The sequence below is a fragment of the Mustela putorius genome, unplaced genomic scaffold (genome assembly GCF_011764305.1).
Source record: "Mustela putorius furo isolate JIRA1106 unplaced genomic scaffold, ASM1176430v1.1 tig00000835_pilon_pilon_pilon, whole genome shotgun sequence".
In the NCBI taxonomy this organism is placed as follows: Eukaryota; Metazoa; Chordata; class Mammalia; order Carnivora; family Mustelidae; genus Mustela; species Mustela putorius.
The window spans coordinates 473,713-499,308 of record NW_025421492.1 but is presented as its reverse complement, the minus strand read 5'-3'; the positions used below and the strand labels follow the sequence as shown (position 1 = coordinate 499,308).

The window sequence follows — 25,596 nt, the reverse complement described above, 5'->3', positions numbered from 1 at the left end:
CTGTTCAACAGATGTAGTTGTAGTTATGCAAGACTGCAAGACGAATGAGCTCTAAAGATCTGTTTACAACGTAATGACCAGAGTTGGCAATACAGTATTGTGCACTCCAAAATGTGTTAAGAGGTCAGATCTCATCTTAAGTGTCCTACCTACAGATGAGGAAACAAACAAAGGCGGGCGTGGGGGGGCATGGTACAGAGCAAGAGGCAAGGACACTGGGAGGTAAGGATATGTCTGTTACTCTAACCATGGTGAGGGTATCATGGGCCTTTGGATATGTGCAACCTCATCAAATTGTGCACATTAAATACGTTCAGTTCTTTTTAATATATCAATTATTCCTCAGTAAAGCCAACGTAAGTTATTTAACGTTTAACTTTAAGGGAGAACCAAATACAATAGTAACTGATTATTTTAAAAAATTGAAGGGGTGCCTGGGTGGCTCAGTGGGTTAAGCCTCTGCCTTCAGCTCAGGTCATGATTTCAGGATCCTGGGATCGAGCCCTGCATCGGGCTATCTGCTTAGCGGGGAGCCTGCTTCCTCCTCTCTCTCTGCCTGTCTCTCTGCCTACTTGCGATCTGTTTGTCAAATAAATGAATTTAAAAAAATAAAATAAAAAATTGAAAGCCTTGTAATGGTATAGATTCCATGGGGCTAAAGAGAAAAAGAACGAGCAGCTAGTTTGAGGGCTGATATTGGTGGGACAAGAATGTAAAACCAAAAACACAGAAAAAGAATTTCAGAAGTAAATTTCCGCCTACAGAACTAAAAGTTTCAAGACTGTATTTTTCTTAAGATCAAAGAAGATATTGAGCTATTGCTCCTTCTGAAGCCTTGCCATCACTGGTCCTCAGTACTTCTACGACCAGGGACTCCATCATTCCTTTGTGCAATCCCAGTAGGTTTGGATTAGAAAAGAAGCATATCACAATGGGTAAGATTCTTTTCTGAGAAAAAAGTTAATAAATCTTCCGACAGCCCTTTGAAATTTCTCTTTGATAGAATGGGATTCCCAGATGAAAACACTTAAAGTATCTTTTTAGTCACTTCTAAATGTCTTATCACTTCTTCAGATGGTGAATTATATTCAGAAATAGTTAAAGTAAGGGTAATTCTAAGAGTCCAGAAATTATGCGAAGTTCAGTTCTTTTGAAAAATACTCTTAGTATGGCAGTAATATACTGAGACAGCCTGGTTTGCAAGCATACATCTGGACTCCATTTCTAAGGATTAGGACAAGATGTCCTAATTTTTAATTTGCTATAAGGTAGTGAAAACATTAAAGGTCTACTCTGTCCTGTATTAGTTCACATGACAGTATAAATAATAGGACTGATTATATGATATAAACACAGAGGAATTATCTTAGCATTTGAAGAAAGCCTAGTAAGTGGCACCCCTCATCCTTACCTGTGTAATTAATAAAAATTAAGTTAGGAATAAGGCCTCTGGGGGACAAAACATCATCTTTATTATTCAAAAACGTAAGTGGTAGGAGATAGCACACAGTAGGGGGTAAAATAAGCTATGTGACCTGCAGACTTATTCCAGCCACAGAAGAAGCTAGAGCACCACATGCTTTCCTTACAAGAGCTGGCAAACCAAAGTATGACACAGTCAATGGAGCAGAGAATGTGCGCTGCCTGTGGTCAGGCTGGCTCCCAAAGAGGAGAGCTGAGGATCTGAGCTGAACCAAACACAGCCCATTGCTTCTCAAACTTCCAACAAGAACATCATTCCTTCCCACCCGTAAGAGAGTAAATGAAAAGGTGGAACAGCTGAGAGTGTTGGCGACATCTCTTCTCCTGGCTCCAGAAGTGGAGAAGGACAGGTCTGCCCCAACTTTGCTCTGCTTTTCATTCCCTTTGCCCACTGGGCCAACCCCATGGGCAACTGGGTTTTGACTCTTCTTCTCAAGGAAAATAAACCAAATGTCAATCAGGATGTCTTGCTTCAGTTTTATTTAGATTGTATCCCCAATGCCAACCACTGCTCCATTGTCAGACATCTGATGTGACATGCTGGTGATAGTTTTTGCACAGCTAATCTCTCAAAAATCAGCGATATACACCAATAATTTTTCTGTGCTTACAGAATGATGCAGTGTGAGTGTCCTGTTCCTGTACCAGTTTCTCTGGGGCTTTGACTAGAGAAACTTGACAGCTGGGGGTAACAGGGTAGGTGGAGAATCATCTGGAGGCATCTTTGCATACACGTCTGACAACTGATACTTGGCAGCTGAAGCTAATAGACAGGACCTCTTCTGGCGCCACTGGCTGGAGACTTACACACTGTCAACCCATATGGTCTGGGCTGCTTCACATCTTGGAGACCTCAATTTGGATGGACTTCTTACACAGTTGCTCAAGGCTCCAAAACAAGTGTCCTGAGAGAACCAGATGGAAGCTATATGGCTTTTTCTGATCTAGACCCAGAATTCAGGCACTTCATTTCTGTTACATTCTACTCTTTACACGCAAGTAACTAAAAAGGTCCAGATTTAAGAGGAGTGAACATAAACCCCCAACTCTCAGGAGGGAATATCAAAATATTTTCAGACATGTTACAAAACCCTCACAGTCCAACAGATGTTAGTGTTGATTATGTCTCATAAGAATCCAGGCAGATTAGGCAGAAGATGTTAATGCTCAGATGAGTGTACCACCAAGATTGAAAATTAACTCTGTTGTATTTCCTACACAAATAGTATCTGGTTAAGTAAATCAATAGAGCATATCATAAAACCTTCAAGGAGATTAAATGGCATCAATAAGATATTCCAAAAATAAGCTGCATAAAGATACTGTAGTAATAAAACCTCAACAATATAGAAATGTTCCACATGTTGAATATAGTTTCCCTTTGATAAAATTTCCAGAAGAAATCAAATGCAACTTCTAACTAAAAGTTTTCAAGGTCGGGGGACCTGGGTGGCTCAGTGGGTTAAAAACCTCTCCTTTCGGCTCAGGTCATGATCCCAGGGTCCTACAGGATTGAGCCCTGCCTTGGGCTCTCTGCTCAGCAAGGAGCCTGCTTCACTTCCTCTCTCTCTGCCTGCCTCTCTGCCTACTTGTGATCTCTGTCTGTCAAATAAATAAATAAAATCTTTTAAAAAAAATAAAAATAATAAAAGTTTTCAAGATCAAAGACTTCAAATCCAAAATAAAAATCTAAAATAAAAATCTCTTGCACTTGTAAGGTAAAAGTTCAAAGAAATTAATTCCACCCCAATTCTGTTTTCTGCTCAATGTCAGCTAAAAAAGATACAAACTGCAGCAGGGGCTGTCATTCATCCCTTACTCTTCTCTTCAAGTTATCCCAGAAAATGGAAACCACTAGAATCCCGGAGAATCAGAGCCTGTCTTGCAAGAACTCAGCGTGAGAAGCAAATGCTGTGAGCATTGCTAGGGACTATATGGTGCACACTTTGGTGGATGCCTAGATCCTCTTCAGGGCAGGAACACTCATTCCCCTGACAGCAAAACTCACAGATGACAACTTCTCCTAAGAATTACTCCCAGCCAAATAGGAGCCGCTGCACCGGCCAGGCTACTCTTTCCAGTTCTCTCAGGGCATCTTATAGCCCATAAGTGACTGAAATGGAGGTATAAAATTTGCCTCCTTTGGCACAAGGTAGGGCAAAATTTTGTGCAACTGATGCTCTACAGCTGTGCTGTTGAATACGTGGTATGACTAGTGGCTACAGAGAGCTGAAATGAGATGATGCTGCTTACACACTGGATTTTGAAGATTTGGTATGAAAAAAGAACGTAAGAAATCTCATCAATGCTAATATTGATATATGCTGAAATACCAATATTTTGGATGTATCTGTTTAAACAGAATGTGTTAAATCATATGCTTCTTTTTACCTTTTTATTTTTATTTGTTTTTTGAGGATAATTTTTTTATTTATTTTTTATTTTTTTTAAATTTATTTTCAGCATAACAGTATTCATTATTTTTTCACCAACCCAGTGCTCCATTTTACCTTTTTAAATGTAGCTACTAGATAGTTTAAAATTACTTATGTGGCAGGCAACATATGTAATATATTTCTTTTGGATGACATTGCTCTAGAGCTTTCCTCTGGGATCAGTCAAGTCTTCAGCTAAGACCACAGTCTTGCTGATCTGGATTCTCCTCTTCTGCCCTGATTCACCCAATGCTTTCCTCTGGAGAACTCTTCCTCACTAAATCCCTCAAACAGAATCTTACCTCAGGCTCTTTCAGGAACCAAACCGAAAACACCTGATGTTTTGATAAGTTTGGCCTTCACTGTTCTATAAACAACTAGATATAATTTAAATCAAAATAAAAATACACGAAGAAAACACTGCAATTATGTAACTATAGCACTATGCCACCAAGAGAAGGTTCTTTAAGAACAATGTGCTTAACTCATAACCTTGACGCAAAGCTAAGGATATGCCTGGTACAACAACATTAAGAACGGTTTTGATCAGAATGCCAAAAAAAAAAAAAAAAAAAAAAAGCCACAATTTAAATCATACAGGTCTTACGTTATCTCATATTCAGTTAATGTTAACTCAGTCAACTCACTCAAAGCTGGGAAGAGATCTTCATGTTCTGCAGATGCTATTACATGGCTACAGATAATATTACATGGTATTTAAAACTATTATCGCTGCTTCTGATAAGCAAATAAAAATTTACAGTTCTTTAAAAATGCAGGAACCTACAAGGTAAGATGTGATTAGCTTTCAAAATTGAAATAATCTTAAACTTCAGATCTTCTCAAAAATGACATCCACTGGGAAGTTTGATTTTGCTAGGACAGCCTTTCACTCATATGTGGAATTTAAGAAACAAATGAGCAAAGGGGAAAAAAAAAGTGGGGGGGCAAACCAAGAAACAGACTCTTAACTACAGAGAACAACCAACCAGAGGGAGGTGGGTGGGGGATGGGTGAAATAGGTGATGGAGATCCCCAGGTGTTGTATGGAAATGCTGAATATCTAAATTGTACACCTGAAACTAATGCTACACTGTATGTTAACTAACTGGAATTCAAATAAAAAAAATTTTTGAAAGGAAAAAAAATAGCATTGTTACTCTGAATACTTATTTAAAAACATATCTTTTAAAATCCTGAAGACCCCCAACTAATTCAGCTCTATTATACAGTGATAAAATGTTGCTTAAGTATAAAAGAGTATGGTATTTTGCATAAAGTAACTGTTAGAGAAAGTGTATCCTGTCCCTGAAGAGTTAACCTCATTTATCAACCAACCAATCTTGCTAACAAGCCTTGCCTGCATAAACTCACTCTACCACATGATGTCACTGTAACACAAGTTTTTAAAAAGGAAAAAATTAAATTGCTGAAAGACAATATTTACTCATAAAATGTTGTTAGAATTATTGTAAGCAACACAAATCTTACAACATTAGGTGTCTTTAATTGGTGAGTTTATACTGAATCTCATATCTCACTTATCCAAAAAAGTCCTGGACATAAGCAATCCACTCAGATCTCTCCCTTCAGGCCAAACAGAAAACATTAGAGAACAAAAATTTACAGTTACAGCAGGTTAAAGTTACAGCCGATCTGCTGTAAAGGAACAAGGATCAGAACACAGCACATCACAAGAACGGATACAAGAAAACAAGAAGTAGTATGGTTTTCAGTCTTTAAGAAAAGACTTTCAGATGCAAAATTATATACACAAGCAAATATCCTCTTAAATACATTGCTATAAAATATATTTCAACAGCAGACTTCTGAAATTTTTCTACCTAAAGAAAACATAAATATTCACAAACGAAATATTCAAGTCAGTTGTTGAAGAGATAGGGGAAGAATGATCACATGACATCACGAAGAATTGTGTGGTCTAAAACATCAAGTTCCAACAAAATGCAAAAGAAAGAAGATCCATAAACACTCTGTTCTCAAGTCTAGAAAATTCAGTAGGTTCAGGAGAAAGAAGATCAACCACTCCTACATTTCATGCATTCTTTATCCGGACAACTTGCAGAAAGAAAATGACCAGAGAATGGTTAAAATGATCAAGCATTTCTTTGAGGAAAGATACCTAAATGATTGTGATCTTTGGCCTGAAAAAGTATCTGAAAAGGCTGACATTTAGAAAAGTCTGAAAGGAATATATAGGGGGAACTTGTTTTCAGAGTATTGAATTAGGAGGTATTGCTTTAAATCTAAAATAGACTTAACATTGAGACATTTGAGTCCCTACACATAAAAACCCTTGGCATTTACAGATTCCTATTTTTGGTTTAAATATATGTGATGCATTAAAATCTCTCCTTAAGCAAGGTGATGACGGTAATCTCTTGCTATTGTCAGCCTGTGGCCTTGGAAACATACTGCATTGTGTTGGCTACAAAATGCCCTTTGGACTTTAATGCATATGTCAGTACCCTGCGGTTTTGGCAAATTTCTACGCCTCTGATGCAACGGCCTCATGTAATAAACACACCTACAGACATTTCTTCAGCTGCTTGTCTTTTCGCAGCTTGGTTTCTCCAGTCCCCAGAGCCTCTCTTAATGAGCCCTGAAACCAACTTCCCTGGGGGCAGGTAACTATTCTTTTCTGTTTTTCCTGGAGGACAGGCTTACTTTTGCAACTATAGCAACCACTGCAAAGTGCTTTTTCTCTGACTTTTTCAGCTTCCGAGTACCTTCTCTGCAAAGATATTCTAGAAGCTTTGGGGTCGTTCAAAATCTTGTCTTAAAGAACTTATCTCTGTCCATAATAAGTTTTTATTATAAATAAAGCGCGGACTCTACTATTTCTCCGTTTTCATGTGTACCTGTAACCTGTCCTAGGAAATAAAGCAGGACTGGGGTCAAATTAGTGAGTTGCTCAGACCCAGCTCTCTTGATGCTGAAGCACAGGGTTCCAGCAGATGGCGCCATTCTCAGTGCTAGAAAGAATCAGACCTAAATACCCTTCTAGGCTGACGGAAACAATCTTGGCTCCTATGAGGGAAATAGAAAGTGGAAGGAATAAACACATGCCATCAAGTGTAAATTCGTTCATTCTTTCTTTCTTTTTCATAGAGAGATTGGGGGGGGGGGTAGTAGAGGGAGAGGGAGGGGAGAATCCGAAGCAGGCTCCACGCCCACTGTGCGCTCCATCTCACAACCTGAGATCATGACCCGAGCCACCGGGTGCCCCAGATGTCATTTCTTAGTAGCTGAACTTCTAGAAGTAATTGGGTGGAAAAACCTCTTTAAAAGGAGGTAAGTTCTCATTTCGTGGGTAGTTCACTCCCTAAATCTCGGTGTGCGTGGTATATTCCTCCCCTCTCCTTTCCTCACCTTTCCCCGTGTTTCGGAGTAAACAGCGCCCTCGTTGCAGTCTGCGTCTGCTCGTAACCTTCCAGGACCAAGACAGACGACCGGAGGGCGCGGCAGGTCTACGGTCTTCCTTCCCGACCCCTCTCCTCCTGTCCCGTCGGCTATCTGGGGAGGACCTGGGTGGCTCTGGCACATTTCTGAGCTGTTCCAGTTCAGGAAGACCTGAGAATTGGCGTCAGGATGGTAAACTGACGGTTTAGTTTCTGGGTAAGTAACCCTCTCCCCAGTTCTGACATCTCCACGAGGTTCTCCTTATAAACTGGACGTGCTTCTTTGTGTCCCTCAGCGGGGTCCCGCCACAGAGCGCTCTCAGTCCAGGGATCGGGAAGCCCCTCCCCCACAGCAACCTCGCTGCGTGGATGTTATATCGTTTTGGTCGCTAGTCTGTAAATTTGTGATATGCACGGCAGGGATGACTTAAAGTTAGTGGTCTATCAGTGGTTCCGGGAACCATGCTATGCTGTAACATTCAGGGGAAAACTGGAAAACTTCAACCCTGAATAGATGCTATCTGTGGGCCAGTTGGAGTTACAAACAGCAGATAACATGAGACATTCCTATGAAAGGCCCTCAAGAAAATGCCAAATAGGGGCACCTGGGTGGTATAGTCAGTTACGTGTCCCACTCTTGGTTTTGGCTCAGGCCACAATCTCAGGGTCATGAGATGGAGCCCCACACCAGGATCTACGCTCAGCCGGGAGACTGCTTGAGGTTCTCTCTCCCTCTGCCCTCCCCTCAATGCACACACACACACACACACACACACACACACACACAAAAACACTCTCATATGCTCTCTCAAATAAAAAGTAAATAAATCTTAAAAAAAAATTGTAAAGAAAGAAAGAAAATACCAAACACCCATTTAAAAGAATATGACCACAAGGTTTGATTACTATTTCCTCAGCATTCTTTGGGTCCACCCTAGAAAGACTTAAAATACACAATAAGCCTCATAGCCTAGTATACTCTATCTGGCCCACAGAAAAAAGATTCAAGATTCCCCCCCTGAAGCAGTATATTTTACTGAAATCAACTCTTCCACTCTCTGAACTTTAACAGTTGAGTAAATGAATATATATCAAAATGGAGAAAGTTCCTTAGAGGAATAAAATATTAAAGTCAAGGATTGAGAAATTATTTGAAAGAAAAATACCAAGAAATATTTAGTAGACACTAAAATTTAAATCTGGAAAACTGTAAATTCTCCTTGGGTGAGATCTAATCACAGGTTTATTTTAAAAAACTGTTTCCTCCAAAAAAAGAATGGACTACACAGATTCATTTAATTTTCTGAACTTCTAATGTGGAAATGGTATTCGGATATTTCAGAATCTTAAGAACAATTTTCTATTTGAAGAGTTTCCCTCCAAATGAATTTGACAACTGATACAGACCTGAACTGACCTTGCTATGCAGCATATTACACAACAGATATCTACGTCCACGTACCATTGACCTCGAACAATGCAGGGGTTAGGGATACCAACCCCCATGCAGTCAAATCTGCATATAACTTTTGACTACCCAAAACCTTAACTATTAATAACCTGCTGACCATAAACCTTACCCATATATAAACAGTGGGTTAACATGCATTTTGTGTGTAACAGTACATACTGTATTTTTATAATAAAGCTAGAAAAAAGAAAATGTTAAGAAAATTATAAGGAAAACATTTACAGTATTGTATTGCAGTTATTAAAAAAAAATCCCTGTGTAAGTGAACCTGTGCAGATCAAACACATGCTGCTCAAGGGTCAACTGTACACAAATAATGTGTATGTAATTATTAAGAAGATTGTTTCTCCCTCAGTCCACTGAACTAGCCTAGAGTCAACGGAGTCTCAGGCAGGAACAAACTAATATGTGAATAGGAAACCCAGACTATAGTTTCTAAAATTGATTTTCTGTGAAAAGGAACCAGGGCTTTTTGGAAGGATAATGATTCCATGACTGGGGAAGGAAGGTGTAAGAGATACAGAACTTCTTTATCAGAAGAGAAGGCGTCATTCCAAGTTTAGTGAAGGCAGATCAAATAGACACAGGAACCAAATTATAGAGGTTTAATTATGACAATATGAGCGTTAAACATAGAATAGTGACTATAGTTAATTAAAATATACTAAATCTATTAAAGTCCTGAGTCCTTATACACAAAGATAAATGTTACCTTAAATACACCAAAGAGAATCAGGAGATCAGAATATATTCCTACTGGATCTTATTAGTTAGTTCTTGTAGTACTGTTGACACACTTACATACTGATGAATGACACAGATTCTAGCAAGTATTATATACATCATTTAGAAGACAACTTCTGACTCAGGAATGGCCTCATCTGTGTAACATCAAGTCAGATGAAGATCTAGAACACTGATTATGGAATCAATCTGCTATTAAAATCAGTAAGATTTGCATACTTTTAAGAATACAAATGAACTGGGGCACCTGGGTGGCTCAGTGGTTAAAGCCTCTGCCTTCGGCTCAGGTCATGATCCCAGTGTCCTGGGATCGAGCCCCCGCATAAGGCTCTCTGCTCAGCAGAGAACCTGCTTCCCTTCCTCTTTCTCTGCCTGCCTCTCTGCCTATCTGAGATCTCTGTCTGTCAAATAAATAAATAAATAATCTTAAAAAAAAAAAGAATACGAATGAACTAAGATTGCATTAATGTTCTAAAGTCTTTAAAATTCAGGGTAAAAGATATTTACAGATAGAAATGTTCGATTCAGCTGCTTATCCTAGGTGAAGCTGCAGACTTCTATAAGAAGACAGAATTATCACTTGAGTAACTCCTGTGCTAAAAATTATTTTTTAAAAAATGGCATAATAATTAAAAATAAGATTCAAGTGTTATTTCAGGGTTATAGACAAGAATCTAAGTTATTCTCCAGGGATAACTCTCTAGAGGTGAGTAGCCTAATTAACGGGAGTATTAGCTGACTTCCATAATTAGGTTAGCACCTTTTAACCCGAGGGAAACTTGGAAGTAAATATAGATACATTTATGAAAAAGAAAACAGAGCATTAATGTTTTTTGTATTTCTATATTTGTAATGGGTAAGAACATCTGACCTATTATGATGGTAGCCTGGAATCTAATCCTAAATATGTCATTCAAGGAATTAATTTTGATGAAATCTCACATTTATATATACTGTTAGAACGTCCAAGAAAAACGTAGGTGGATGGCATTCATAAGTAAATTTTACTCAGATCAACAGCGTCTGTTGATGTTTCACAACCACAGACAAAATGAAAGTTGAATGGTCTATCAGTGAGGTCTTATTTTGAATTTCACACAATTTAATGAAGTACAGTATCTTCGTATATTCATATTTTTATTTTCTCTTCTGTAAACTGTCTGAAGACTATGTTTTGCTTATTGTTATGTTATGTGCTTTATACTTTTTCTCATTTTTAAAATATTACTCTTTTAGTTGTGTATGTTGCTCGTAACATATCCTGCTCTCTATGGCATTTTTCAACAAATAAAACAATCCTTTCCTTTTGACCAGTAAATTTTGTGTTAAGAAATTTTTTTCTACACCAAAGTATTGAGGATATTCTCCTATATTTATTTGGCTTATTCATTTGTCTTCTTTCTCACTGGAATTGATTTTTGTCAGTGGTATAAGACTTGGATCCAAATCAATTGCTTCATCTTTATGAATATCATTGTCTCAGTGCAATATATTGTCTTCTCCAGTGTGACCTCTCTCACATGTCAAGTCTTCATTTCTGCATGAGTCTGCCTCTGAGCTGCCCAGTTGAGTCCACTGGTCAATACGCCTATCCCTTAGACAATACTATATCATCCTCATTATTATGGCTTTAAGTTTTGATGTCTAGCAGAATAGATTTCTCATCTTACTCTCTTTCTTTATGAATGTTTGCATATACTTGGGTATTTGCTCTTCTATATGAATTTTTATTAGCATGTCAAACTTCTTAGGATTTCTAAGAACATGTCTTTGAGTCCAAAAGCAGTCTAAGAGGTGAGACATCTGTGTGATACTGAGTTTTCTATCCCTTAAAAGTGTTTCCTCTCTCCATGTATTGGTGTCTTTTTCAGTTGAATTAAGTAATGTTTACAATGCATGTGGTTGGCCCAGATCCTTAGTTTATTAGAAAGGATATTAGTTTATTAGAAGTTTATTAGCTTATTAGAAGAGATATTTTGTTATTAATATTAATGACCTGTTTTTTTTGTTTTGTTTTAATTTTTTTTCAGTGTTCCAAGATTCATTGTTTATGCACACCCAGTGCTCCATGATATACGTGCCCTTCTTAATACCCCCACCAGGCTCACCTGTTTTTAAAGCGTGTGTTTTCTCTGGAGCACCTGGATGGCTCAGTAGATGAAGCGTCGGTTTGGGCTCAGGGTTGTGATATTAAGCCCCGTGTCAAGCTCTGAGCTCAGTCTGGAGTGGGCTTGAGATTCTCTCCCTTTCCCTCTCTCTCTGCCCCTCGGTCCACTCACACACACATTTTCTCTCTCTCCAACAAATTAATAAAATCTTTAAAAAAGATAAAATAAAATAAAGTATATATTTTCTATTGTTCTTTTAAAGAAATGCAGTTGCATTTTGTATAATGATCTTATACCTACACACTTTGGTAAACCTAAACCTCTTTGCTAATAATTTACATGATTTTTTAAATTTTCCGATATAAATAGCCTCATCTATGATTAATGACGGCTTCCTTTTCTTCCCGTCCTTCTGCTACCCCTTTTTCGTCATTATTTTACTACCCAAGCCAGGATTTTCAGTGCAATACTTAATAGGTATGTCAATAAATCTTTCATCTGATGCCTAATATTAAAGGAAATCCTTCCTTTTTTTTTTTTAACCCTTAACAATAATGTCTGACATAGAGGCACCTGAGTGGTATAATCGGTTAAGCATCTGACTCTTTGATTTCAGCTCAGATTGTGATCTCAGGGTGGTGAGATCAAGCCCAACATCAGGCTCTGCACTTGGCATGGAGTCTGCTTGAGTTTCTCTTTCCCTCTCCCCCCCCGTAGTTTCTCTTTCTCTCTCATAAATAAATATATCTTCAAAAGGAAACAACTATGTTTGATCTCAGCTATTGATCCTTATTACATATCCTAGTATTTCCCAACTCTTTGAGCATAGTTAAGCCCTCAGAAGTTCATTATGTTTTTAAGACCCTTTGATGTAAATTAATGAGGCTGCTCAAGGCAGGAGGCAAGAGGCGAGGTTGGTCTGCCTACTCCAAGCCACACCGGCTGCACCTAAGCCTGGGGGATAACACAGTAGCACGGCTGAAACATAGTGTCGGTGCAATGGGTGTAAAGCTCTATCTTGACCTTAAGACTGTAACTGGAAGGACCAAACTGGCTGAATAGTTCTGCTTCTGTCGTTCAACCCTCAGGTAGTAGTAGCAAGTAAGTATACAGAGCCAAACCAAGAATATGTCTCGTGCCCCTACATTCCATTCCAGTCCTCCGGAAGGAATAGGGAAAGCACGCTATGTGCAGGTCCTTCTCTCTTAGGAATACTTCCCAGAAACAACTACAAATGTTGCCTTTCCTGTTGTGAACAGCACTAAAAACTGGAGCTTCAGCTGAGACCAGTGGTATCAGCCTAGCTTCATGGCTGGAATTCCAGTATGTCCTTACATGGCCCCATTTAGTCACTTCAAGAGATAGAACCGAAGCAAGTATCAATTTGATTCCAGTCATGTACAGAAACAAGGAGTTCTTGGAGAAGTGTGACTTGGCTCTACTTTGATTTGCACTCAGAATTGCCATAGTGATTTCCACAGAGTGGTACCTGACTGACACAGGGGTCTCTTTACCATCCAGTTACCGAGGGCCCACTAACCAGACCAAACAGCAAGTCATAAACTACAGTCCAAGTGCCGTATGCACCCAAGTGTGGGAATTTCATTTGTGAGGAACAGGACCTTAATTCAGTCCACTGGGCTGCTAACTTGCTTTTGCTTCCTTCCATGAAGAGTTTACCAGCTGCTGGGCACAGAACAGCTGCTTTCCCCATGGAGCCATGACATGCCATTCTGGAACCGCCATCTGTGAATCAGATCAGTTCCCATACGTCCTTGAGAAATTGGTGGAAATTGAGATGCATCGGTAATAACAATAGACAAGTCTTCAGTTAGCTCTTCAGTGGCCCTAGCAGAAGACAGGCTACTTGCTCGTGAATACGCTGGGTCCCGTTGTGCTCCACGGTGGAATGCCTCTTGAATATTTTGATTTTATGATGGAACTTCTTTTGACTTTCTCTCCTTGCTGGGATGCTTTTTGACCTTACCCATCACAAGAGGAGTTGATACAATGTTGTCCTTCACTTAATGGGGCTGTCTTAGTAAATGCCCGAAAACTAGCTAATAACGTTCTTTCAAAGAAATATACCAGAGAGTAGTATTAGATAAATAGTCACTGTTAACTATGATTATGGGCTTTTGCCAAAGACGTGAGTCAGCATGAAGGCAGGTGGCTGACATTCTGAGTATCATTTTAGCATTAACACCTACTTGGGTCAGCTGAGGTTGTTATAACAAAATACCACAGAGTGGATGGCTTAAACAAGAGCCATTAATTTCTCACAGTTGGGTAGGCTTAAAGTCTGAGATCAGGGTGACAGCACAGTTGGGATCTTCCTGGCTTATAGATAGCTGCCTTCTTTCCGTGTTCATACATGGATCAGAAGAGAGAGCTCTCAGATCTCTTTCACGTCTTATATGGGCAGTAATCCCATCATGGGGGCCCCATCCCCCATGACCTCATTAAAATCCAATTACATTCCAATGGCCCCATCTCCAAACACCACCAAAGTAGGAGTTAGGGCTTCAACATTTGAATTTGGCAGTGGCGTGGGTGTGGTGTGTGTGGTGCTACATAACTGAGTTCATAGCAGTAACGTAAGTTCCAAACAGGATAGCTTGGGTTACAGCATCTCTCCTTCCAAGAAGGTGTTCAGGCTTCCAATCAAATAAGAATTTTTCCTAGGTGATTTCACTGGATTGAGCCCGTCGGTCTCCTTAAATAGGGGATATGATGCCTCCAAAAGCCAAATAAGCCAATTAGGTGTTAGGACGTCTGTTTAGTCTATAGGGCAGGGAGCAAGAACATTCTATTATTTGTGGTCTGCAGTGTAACACAAGACACTCTAGTCCATGCAATCCTCCCAAACGTTACAGTCCATACAAGATCCTGGATCTTTTCCAGGGTTCCTCGATTCATCCTCGATCAATCCTATGACTTATGATTACAATGAAGTTGTTATTAGCTTGATTCTCAGTTTCAGAAAATAATCATGATACCATCAATAAAGTTCAATGGAACACTGTAGGGCTGCCTCAGTGGACTGTGAGAGCACACAGGGGAGTTCCAACATCCTGAAAGGAAATGTATATTGGAAACCATTCCCCACAAACACACATTGCTGTTGATGTTCCCCCGCAAGTAACATTGAAAGTAATATTGAAAAAGCATTCACCAGGTCAACTACAGAGAACTGCACAGTTACTTTTTCTCCACCAACACTTGTTTCTTGTGTTTTTGATTTGAGTCATTCTGACAGGTGTGAGGTGATATCTTGAGGTTTTGATTGGCAGTTCCCTGATGAATGACGTTGAGCATCTTTTCATATGTCTGTTGGCCATCTGTATGTCTTCTTCTTCGGAGAAATATCTGTTAATGTCTTGAGCCTCACGTGAAGCTGCCTACTCAGTGGAGAGCCTGCTTCTCCCTCTGCTTGTGTCCTCTCTCTGTCTCTCTCCCTCTCTTAAATAAATAAATAAAATCTTTTTTAAAAGAAAGAGGGGAAACTGGTGAAGTGTCCTCTAAAACCTTGGTACACTTTTAAAAGAAGCCAGTAAAACACAACGACCTTTTTTGATGTCTTCTGCTCACTTAACTGGATTATTGGTGGGGTTTTGGTGTTGAGGTGCAGAAGTGCTTTATTCCTACCCTTTTCTTGCCTCGATTTCCTTTCCTTTGTAAAACTTTAACCTTAGTAATTAACCTGAAGTCTCATCGGAAGAAACGGGAACAGGATATCCGAAAACTGCCACTTTTACATCCTCTGAGGTTTAAAATCAGTGTCACATATGGTGTCCACAGTGGTAGGGCTCCTTTTATTATAATATGAGTGAGAGGCATCCCTTGTGGGGCTGATTTCAGTGTCCTATAGCCTGGCCAGCACAGCACAGCATTTCCACAGTTTGAATAGATACCCCGAGGACTTACTATGCTCCAGTAGCCCCCTGCCTTAATCCATTCAAATCAGCAAAGACTTTTCTGGAACTCTCCCCAGGAAGAGAGCAGCCAGAGGAGGATCCAGGATGAGTGCAAACCATCCTCTCCAGGATTCAGAACCAGAGTCACTGCCATGTGATCTAAAACTCTCAGTAACCATCTCAGTAAAGATCATCAGGACAATGCTTACGACCGGCTGACAGTCCAAAAGAGGCCTCCATTGTGTTACCGAAGAATCCCTTACTTGATTGCTTTCCTCCATCATCAGCTGCCTTTCTTGAATTACCTTCTTAGCTGTAGGGTTCACACAGGCTTTGCCAACCCCTGAGAAGTTATAGCGCCCACGCTCCTTTGGTTGGAGCTCTGTTTGCTGGGGAGAGAGACGGAATGTCAACCACAGGAGATGCTGGACTCTCACTTTAGCTCATGCTGAAAGCGGCAACGAGGAACTGATTTGGCCAACCTGCCATCAGTTTGCACTTGCCCTCTAATTCTGCTAGCTCCTGGAATTCAGGTATCATTTCTGTTATGGAAAGTCTTACTCTCTGTACGTTTGTGCTACTTTGAAACAAGAGCAGCTGGACAACCACCTCTGCATCAACCCATCCATCCATCCATCCATCCTTCCTTCCTTCCTTCCTCTTCATCAGAATCCTTTTTTCTTTCTGAATAATGCTTCAGCCATATTTGTAGCAAAGAATGAGTCAGAAGTCTTCCAAGCAATCCCATCTCTCATGCCAACTGTCCTAACACAGGGTTCATGTAAGAAGGCTGTTTGACCCCCAAAATAACAATACGTAAATCTATTACTCATTAGAGGAATTGGATACAACGCAACAACAATGTTGATGTAAGAATCTGGATCATTGCCAAAGGCTGTCTGGCCACAAGAGCTGGTGCAGACCTGGTCTAAGCTTCTGTCTTCTACTTTCTATAATGGTCATGCTTGTAAGCACTTTCTCTCTCCTATTAAGCCCCCCTCCCCCAACACATGCATAAGACACTTTGCAAAAAGAGAGCCTAAGAGTCTCCCTGGCTTTTCTAATATTTTCTTGTTAATATGCAAATTCCTGGTACCAAAGCAGCCTCAACAGCAGAGCCCTCTCTGAGACCAGATACAAGTATCAATCTCACTCTTAGCAATAAACAATGTTGAAGGGCTGTTTAGAACCACCATAAAACTCTTTGGGTCCAAGGTTACAAAAGCAACATTATTAGTAGTCCTGTGCTTGTGTGTTTCAGGTACTGCAAACAGAGGTTAGTGCCAGAGGGAAATTTTAGAGGAAAACAGTTCAGGATGATTCCAGGACTGCTAGAAATGAACCTGAACAGAGCACTATGCTGAGGAACTGTTCCTCTAGTCCTGGTTTACTAGTTTACTATTATGATGGAAGGTTGATATGCATCAAATTCAAATTATTCTAATGCATTAAGTGTTACATAAATTTCATCTTTGATCAGGTACTGTGGAAAATTTACACAAAGTTTTCCCCCTAATGTTAATCCACACTTGGTTTTTCTGAGAAGAGAAAGCCTAATTTAACCATTTTTTAGCACACTGCTAGATCTGGTTTGATAACATTTTATTTGGAATTTTTTGCATTTTTGTTCATGAGTGAATTGGCCTGTATAATTCCTTTCTCACAAATGCTTCCTCTGGTTTTGAAACCGTTTCTACTTGCCTTAATGAACAGACTGAGGAGTGTTTTCTGTTTTTTTGTTTTTTTTTTTTTTTTCTCTGGAAGAGTTTTGTTTGTTGTTTTGTTTTTAAAGGTTTTATTTATTTATTTGACACAGAGAGAGAGACATCACAAGCAGGCAGAGAGGCAGGCAGAGGGAGAAGGGGAAGCAGACTCCCCACTGAGCAGAGAGCCAGATGCAGGGCTCGATCCCAGAACCCTGAGACCATGACCTGAGCTGAAGGCAGAGGCTTAACCCACTGAGCCACCCAGGCGCCCCTCTGGAAGAGTTTTTAATAGATTTTTTTTTTCCATAAAAGTTAGATAGCAACTTTTATGAGACACTTTCAAACTTTTGATTTGATTTCCTTCATGGCTATCCTGTTACCACTCTAGTTCTTGAACTGATCTTGGTAAATTTATATTTTCTTAACTTTTTAAAAATAACTTTTTGTTTATAATTTTTTTTATTTTGTTTAAATTTTTTGTCGATACTGTGTTAAAGTTGCTTATCTTTTTAACCTCTGATATCTGTATCTATGTCTATGCTTTGGTCCTAATATTAATACAATTACACTGAAAAAACATAATGGCAACATAATCTTTATACATTTCACAGTGTGGGTACTCTTCCCCTGTGCCTGGATAAAAATTCTAGCAACCCCATCTGTATAAAAGATCTAATTAAGTTGAAAACACAGCTCAATTATTTGCATACTCAGTCCTAGTATTAACAAAATTCTGAACTAGATTTACCTTCAAAAAAGTTTCCCTTTCTCCTCCCGAGATTGTTTTAGGCCGGAAAGTTGCAGTGGGACTGGGAGTCTTGATTCACTTTCTTTTTTGCCTTTCCACATGAGCAAACTGGGGCTTTATGCTTCAAGGGTCAGAATATAGAAAGGGAACATGAGATGTGTACAGGTGTTCTCTTACCTGAATTGGTTCCCCTTGAACTGGCTTCCCCTCCTCTGGCCTTGAAGGATGATTCAGCCTGGCTCTTGGAAGGTGGCTCTGATTTCTGGATGTGTTAGGTCTTTTCTCATTTCCTCACTCGTTCTCATGTGCTCTTCCAAGATTCACTAAAACAAGAAATTTGTCCATTTTATTGCTTGCTTCAAAAACACACTTTGGGACCTCTTTTGAGTCTACTATAACTTTTTCTTTTTCCCTCTCTGAATGAGTTAACATATAAAGCATTTAGAACACTACCTAATTGAATATATAAGCCTTATAAGTTGTTAACTCTTACAACCTACTAGGAAGTAAACTGTACCAGGATCCCTTTTGTTCATGCCATGCTCTCAGTGCAGTTTTTGGCAAATAAAACAAACATCCTTGTGTATCTTTTGTGCCATTCTTCTTCTAAAGTCTTTTCACCTACTTCTTAAAGAGAATAACTAATTTTCATTTTTTTCTTCCTAAAATAAAAAGATATTCACATCTATAAATTTCTCTACACAGATTTTGCTGCATCCTATAATTTTAAGAGACTATTTTTGGTTCACTTCTAAGCATATTTTAATTTCTATTACTTTTTACAGAGACGTTAATTAGAAGTGTTTTTAAATTTCCAGATTTAGGGGATATCTTTATCTTTTATAGATTTATAATCTTACTGTGGTGTGGTCAGAAAATACACTGATGGGGCCCTTGGATGGCTCAGTTGGTTAAGTGTCTTCCTTTGGCTTGGGTCATGACCCCAGGGATCTGGGATTAAGTCTCACATAAGGTACCTTGCTCAGCACGGAGCCTGCTTCTCCCTCTGCCTGTGGCTTCCCTGCTTATTCTCTCTCTAACAAATAAAATCTTAAAAAAAAAAAAAAAAACTAATACCACTTTTTTTCAATCTGTTGAAACTTACTTTATGATATACTAGGTCTGTAATTTTCATCAATGTATGCTACATTATGCATCCCCTGCTTATTTAATGCAGAGTTTTATAAGTGCCCACTTTGTTCTCAAACCTGTATTCTCAGGACCTCTGTAAACTCTTAAAAATACATTAAGAACTCCAGAGACCTTTCTTTAATGTGGGTTGTATCCAATATTTACCAAATTTTCAATTAAAACGGAGACTTTTTTAAAGTATCATTTAATACTAACAATAAAACTATTACATGTCACCAAGGAAAAATAACTACTATAAAAACCCCTTGATTTTATTTCTAGATCTTTTTTCACCTTAGGTATTGTACACAAAGCAATCTAAAAATGAATGGTATTTCTGGATTTATTTTCCTTCAACACTAAATGAGATCTTCAGGCCAGAGCAACAGTATCACACCTTGGGAACTTGTGAGAAATGCAAATCCAGACCTACTGGCCAGATTCTGAAAGGAGTACTCAGAAACTGTGTTTTATCAAGTACTCCAGGTAAACGATGCTCAGTACAATTTGAGAAGCACTTTTTAACACCATATAATGATAATCTTTCTATTAAAAAAGTATATAGCTATATTTACTCTTAAACCTTCATCATTAGAGTATATATACAGAAAGTACGCACACTGCAGGGGCAGAGCTCAATGCATTTTCACAAAGTGAACCAATATGTGTAGTAGGGTTCAGATCAAGAAAGAAAACATTACCTGCACCTACCCCTGCCTTCTAACACTATTAATTTCCCTGATTTTAAACTTACGCACATAAAATCATACAGTTAATACGTTTCTTAATTGGGAAGAACCCAGCATAACTCCGAGGGAAATTGGCTGATCAAACATTTGTAACATTAGCCACAATAGGGTGACTGAAAGCCCGAGAAAAAGGGAGGGAGAGCATTCTAAAGCGGAAAAGAGATCTGGGAGGCAGTGTTGGGTTAGAAAAAGAGCAGCTGTGGAGTCTGAAGCTGTTTCAAATGGCAATTCCATCATTTGGAGCTATTAGGTAAATTACCTTTTCGGAGCCCCTGGATCTAGGTAATTCCTACTTTGGGAACCTGGAGGAGGATTAAATATTTATGCACATTAAACTCAAAATAGACTAGACACGCAATTAAAAAATGTTTAAATCTGTTGAAGGCACACAATGGATACTAAGCTGTATGCATTAAATGGGTGAAATCTAGGGATTGCTCTTTTTTTTTTTTTAAAGATTTTATTTATTTATTTGACAGAGAGATCACGAGTAGGCAGAGAGGCAGGCAGAGAGAGGGGAGGAAGCAGGCTCCCCGCTGAGCAGAGAGCCCGATGCAGGACTCGATCCCAGGACCCCGAGATCATGACCTGAGCCCAAGGCAGCGGCTTAACCCACTGAGCCACCCAGGCGCCCCTAGGGATTGTTCTTAACCAGATCATAATTCCACCTTCTGGTCATTAGGGAGAGAGTTTTCGGAGATCTCCTCCTGTTGGAATTTTGAAGCCACGATGACCTGGCTGACATCATAATCCATTTCTGTTCTCCTAACACATGTTCGATAATTGGCTTAATCTAAATCTTCTGATATTTTGGGTCCTATAAAAATGTCGCCTAAATCAGATGTGGTGATCGCAGCAGGCATCACCTCATAAAAATATACCACTTTTATAAATATTCTGTGTTGTGTAGGTGAAGATAGCAGCAAATATTTTATAGTATTTTACTCTTATCAAAAGGAATCAAAAAGTAGGAACGAATCATCAAACACTTGTATTTTATAATCAACTTCACTTTTTCGGGTTCCAAGAGAAACAGTTTTTAAGACAGGACTCCTTTAGTTGGCAAAGACGCACTGACAGAGCTCACTACCAGAGCAGAATTCCCACTTCGCAAACAGGGTCAAAGATTCCAACGAAGACACGAGCTTCACCATCCGTGGCCTCCACCGCTCGACCCACGCAGACACGCACCTCTTCTCCCGAACCGGACCGCTCGCGGCACAGAGGCTGCAAGCGGAAGCCCCGGCACAACCCAACTTCCAGCCGCCTCGGAGGGGGTCTCACTTTCTCTACATTTAGCCGGGATCGAACTTCCCGGAAACGCCCCCAACGCCGCACGCCGCCCCGCCCCCGCAGGAAGCCGCCCACTCGCGAGGTTCCCACGCTCCCGAAGGCAGCGGGAAGCACACGGACTTTGAAGGCACGACTGCGCAAGCGCCCAAGTTCCACGCATGCGCCGCACTTCTGCGCATGCCCAGAGGCGGAGGCCGGAGGGGTCCTGGGAGGGTGGCGGAGGGTGGCGGAGGCCGGCCTGCCCCGCCCCCGCCCTCTGCGCCGGGCTTCCCATCGGCGCGCCCACGGGCAGCTTCCCTTTCCGGGAGGGCAAGTAGCGGCCGCCGGTTTTTTTCTCGTTCTTTTTCGTGGTTTTTGCGGCTCTCCTGGAGCAGGCATGGCAGCTGGGCGACGCAGCGCCGGCCTGCGGCTCTGCGCCACAGGTAAGGGCCGCCCGGGGGCGATGGGACGGGCGCGCGCGGGGACCCTCTCCCGGGTGGGGTCGGGCCGGGCCGGGTCTCCCGCCAGCTTTCGGAGAGGCTCTGGGATCCTCCGAAATACACCCGGCTTCTGGGTCCTTCCCCTGACGCGGATGCGCCGGGGACCAGGGCCAGGAAAGGATGCGCCTGTCTTCCGTTTGATTCTCGGCTCGGTGTGGCAGGAAGTTTCAGCGGCGCTGACTCCATTCGCAGGCGTGAAGGCTCCCAGCCGAGCTTGTGGCCAGACCTGGCTTTGGGACCCACCGTGGGGTATGGCCAGGGACAGGTCATGATGGCCAAGGACAGGTCATGATCAGGTCGCCGGACCGTGCGGTGGGAGAAGTGATCAGAGTAGGTGGTGGCCTTCCCCAGCCTCCTCTTGCCCGCGTCGAATGCCCTGGTCCCCACGGTCTTGTGCTCACTTCCTCCGTGGCCTTTTGGTTCCCCCTGTGTGCCGGGCTGGGAGAACTGTTAGTGTTAGAGATGTCGCTCAGTTTTGCTTCTACCTATGAAGTTGAAAAATAAATAAGGAAATAAATAAAACATAGTGTTTTGAATGTGCAGTTGGAGTTTACACAGAGGAGGAGAGAACTACTCCTGGAGAAATAAAAATGATCTCTGTGTAAAAAAAAAAAAAAAACAAAAGATGGAATGGAAAAAGGGGAAAAAAAGGTTAAGAGGGTAAAATTATGTTGAAAGGGAACCTGTGTGTTTCAGATTTACTAGCCCACACCTTGCGGGTCACAGCCTGGGTGCCTGCAGACTGAATAGGAGAACAATGGACTACATATGCTTGGGCATTGATCGTGCCTTGGAATGGATCGGTGATGGATTTTATGGTAGACTGTAAAAAATCAGAAACATTTTATAGATGACTAAGCATGTAGTGTGAAACAATAAATCAGCACTTGCTGTAAACATTTTGTCCTTTTTCCCTTTTTTTTCAGTTTTCTTACTCGATATGGCTTTCTGCAAAGGATTTGTAGAAGATTTAGATGAATCGTAAGTATATATGTATTTTAAATGGTATCTTAACTGTTTTAAACTCTGGAGTTCTCTACATGTTTCCATGAATCTATTTTAATGATAGAAACCTTAGTGACTGGTGTTCATATGGCACTGATTTTGTTTCAGAAGTTGTCCTGAGTGCTATTATAGATGTACAAAGTGGGGCTGTACTCAGTAGAGTTTACTGACGGTTCTATCTTCTGTTTTATCATTTTTCATTATATTTATTAGCTTTTCTCCTTATATCACGATTGAGCAGGTACTGGAACTTAGTAATCATACTGTATATTTGTTTTTATAGTACCATAGCATTAATCAGAAACTCTTGGTTATAGTAGTAAGGTGGGTGAGGAGTCCTGCTCCAGACAGACCATGATCCTATGTGTGATCTTTCGGGCCTGATCATAGGTAACTGCAAGGCTTTTCCTGGCAGGCCTTGGGGGGAAGCTGCTCTCCCCACCGCAGACTTGGTGCACAGCTAGTGCATTGCAGTCTCTGGAGGGAGTTGTAATCATAGATCCAGGCCCCGAGGCTAGCCAGGCTCACATGCATATCTAACATGTGCAAGTGGCCTCTTTTGGAGGCCTCCTTCTTGGGGGCCTTAACCTAGACCACTCCTAGGCACCTCTACTGAGACCACCTTATCTAGGGGGTTGGCTGAGACATTCTTTGCTTGCAGTACTTTTCCACTCCTGTCCCTTTCCCCCTTTCCTCTCCTTCCGTGGGTTCATAAAGAGGCAGAAGCCTTTGGTTCAGTGCCCCTCTGCAGGGAGTGAATTCTGTCTATGCTGCAACCATCTGACTCTTGCTTAGTACTGTTTCACTCGGAAAATGGAACATTGAGAAACTGGTGCCTTTTTTTTGTTTTTCTGTTGGTTTATGTTGTCACAGTAAGTAAATAAAGTCTTGACTATTACTTTCAGTTTGGTTTATTGTCCTAATTAACTACCTCTACACAACAAAATTGGTACAGTAGCAGGGTGGTCATATGAACACAATGCTGTTCTGGAAGAGTCGAATTCCTGAGGATCCCAGGGAGCACTTTACTGGCCATGCTGATGTTTATTGGGGAGTGACAGCAGATTCTGAAGGGAACCATGGTGGGGTTTTTGTTTTTGTTTTTGTTTCGCTTTTGAGATTTTACTCATTCATGTGAGAGACAGAGCATGTGCAAGAGAGAGCATGAGTAGGGGTAGGGCCGGGGGAGAGGAAAAAAGCAGACTCCCCACAGAACTGGGCTCCATCCCAGGACCCTAGGATCATGACCTGAGCTGAAGGCAGACGCTCAACTGTCTGAGCCACTCAGGAACCCCTGAAGGGAACACTTGCTAACACGGAGGTAATAGTATTAAACTTGGTGTCTTGAGGGCTGTGTCACTATAGACTTCGTCCTTTAGAATGCCCTCACGGTGGTGACTTTTACCTCGGGGCTAAGGGGGGTGGCAGAGAAGGAAGGAGTGTGTGGGCAAGCACAGATTCCTAAGACCCTCTCTCTCTCAGCTGGATGCTGTGTGAACTTGACAGGTTTGGCCCACCCGTGACAAGTTTCTTGTCAAGGAAGAACGCTGCCCCACTCTCACAGAGGTTGTGGCCTCTGTGAGCCATCCTGGTGATCCCTTGGGTCTCCATGGAGAGACTGGGACACACTGGATAATGAGACTATTAGGTAGACTCCGATGTCTAGGTCTCTGTTTGCTGTTCCTGCTTGTTACTGGACCCACGTAAGCCTCCTCACCACATCAGTTCATTCAGTCTGTGACACACTCCAAGCCTTAAGCGAAAAATATCATCCAGACACAGAAGAAGCAGCCACCACTAAGCCTGCAAAGATTGACCAGCACAAAGAGTGACAAAAGCGTGGGAACTGAGCACCTTTTCATGGGCAACCCAGACGTGAGCCTTTCTGGAAAAAAGTCTCTGGGTCTGTTTACTCAGTAATGGGGTCTCAAAGGAGGAGAGTGGTAGCTCCTTACTGGGTCCCTCGTGGCCAGATGTTAAGTCACGAGGGATCTGATGGGCAGTCCCACTAGGATCAGCATGGTGACAGCCCCTCCAGCACAAATTGTGTCCCCACCAGATGAGTGGAAGAGCCCTAAACATCTACCCAGACCTCGAATAGCTGTTACGTTGAAGTCCCCCTATCCCCAGGGTGGGCTGGACATCCTGTGCCAAGGTCAGCGTTCATTAGGAAAGTGGGGGAGAAATGTACTTCTTGGGCCTTTGGGATACCCGTGCACAAGAGAGTGGGAGCTCGAATTCCTCTTCTACCAGGAGGAGGAGGACACACAGAATGCCTCCAGCTTTGAGTCTGTGATGACCCTTTTGCCCAGGCTTGGCTCAGGGTGAGCACTTTCAAGCCGCTACTACTAAATGTGTTACTGGCAGAGCTGTGATGCCTCTGTGTACTCCCAGCCACCCGTGTCCCTACGTGCCCGTGGGAATTGCTTTAATTAGGGCCATTTTAATGGAACATGTGGAAGACTGTAAACCTACTTGGTTGGTATCTCAGTCTTCTGAAAACAGTATTGGCTGCCTGGTGAGTAAAGGAAACAGCCGTCCTGATTGCTGAGCTGAAGGAAGACAAAGTGCTCTGTGAGACCATTTCTCCATTCAATAGCCCCATTGGGCCTTTGCACAAGGCCTTGGGGACCAAGAAACTGTTATTGCTGGTAGGTCCCTCACTACTCTGCACTTGTCACTGGTGGTACCTGACATCATGAAGAAGCTACTGGAGGTACCTTGGTCTGTGGCAGTTAACATTGCAAATCCCTTTTCCAGTAACACTCCCCGATGGGCTGATCAGGGTCAGTGTCCTTCATGTGGAAGGGATTCCAGCACATCTTTAAAGTCTTTCTATAAGGCTCGTTAATTCCACATCTGTGTGCTATCAGTGGGGAGGCCATGGTCTGGAAAAAGTCTTGCAT

At 41.3% G+C, this 25,596-nt stretch overlaps 2 protein-coding genes across 4 annotated transcripts in view; one reads left to right on the top strand and one right to left on the bottom strand.

The window, feature by feature from the left end:
• Positions 1 to 18,330, bottom strand: part of CCDC102B (coiled-coil domain containing 102B) — a 187,644-nt gene extending 169,314 nt beyond the window's left edge. Inside the window, exon 1 of one of the 3 annotated variants that reach the window (XM_045085204.1) lies at positions 18,211 to 18,330. The gene's annotated coding sequence lies outside the window, so the exon portion shown is untranslated. The remainder of the gene's footprint in view (positions 1 to 18,210) is intronic. The other 2 variants (XM_045085207.1, XM_045085205.1) reach the window with 2 other exon arrangements.
• Positions 18,331 to 21,373: 3,043 nt separating this feature from the next.
• The window catches only part of TMX3 (thioredoxin related transmembrane protein 3), a 42,363-nt gene continuing 38,140 nt past the window's right edge, over positions 21,374 to 25,596 (top strand). The window contains exons 1-2 of the mRNA XM_004745620.3: positions 21,374 to 21,628; positions 22,612 to 22,666. Coding sequence (XP_004745677.1) covers positions 21,583 to 21,628; positions 22,612 to 22,666 — 101 coding nt within the window. The 5' untranslated portion in view covers positions 21,374 to 21,582. The remainder of the gene's footprint in view (positions 21,629 to 22,611; positions 22,667 to 25,596) is intronic.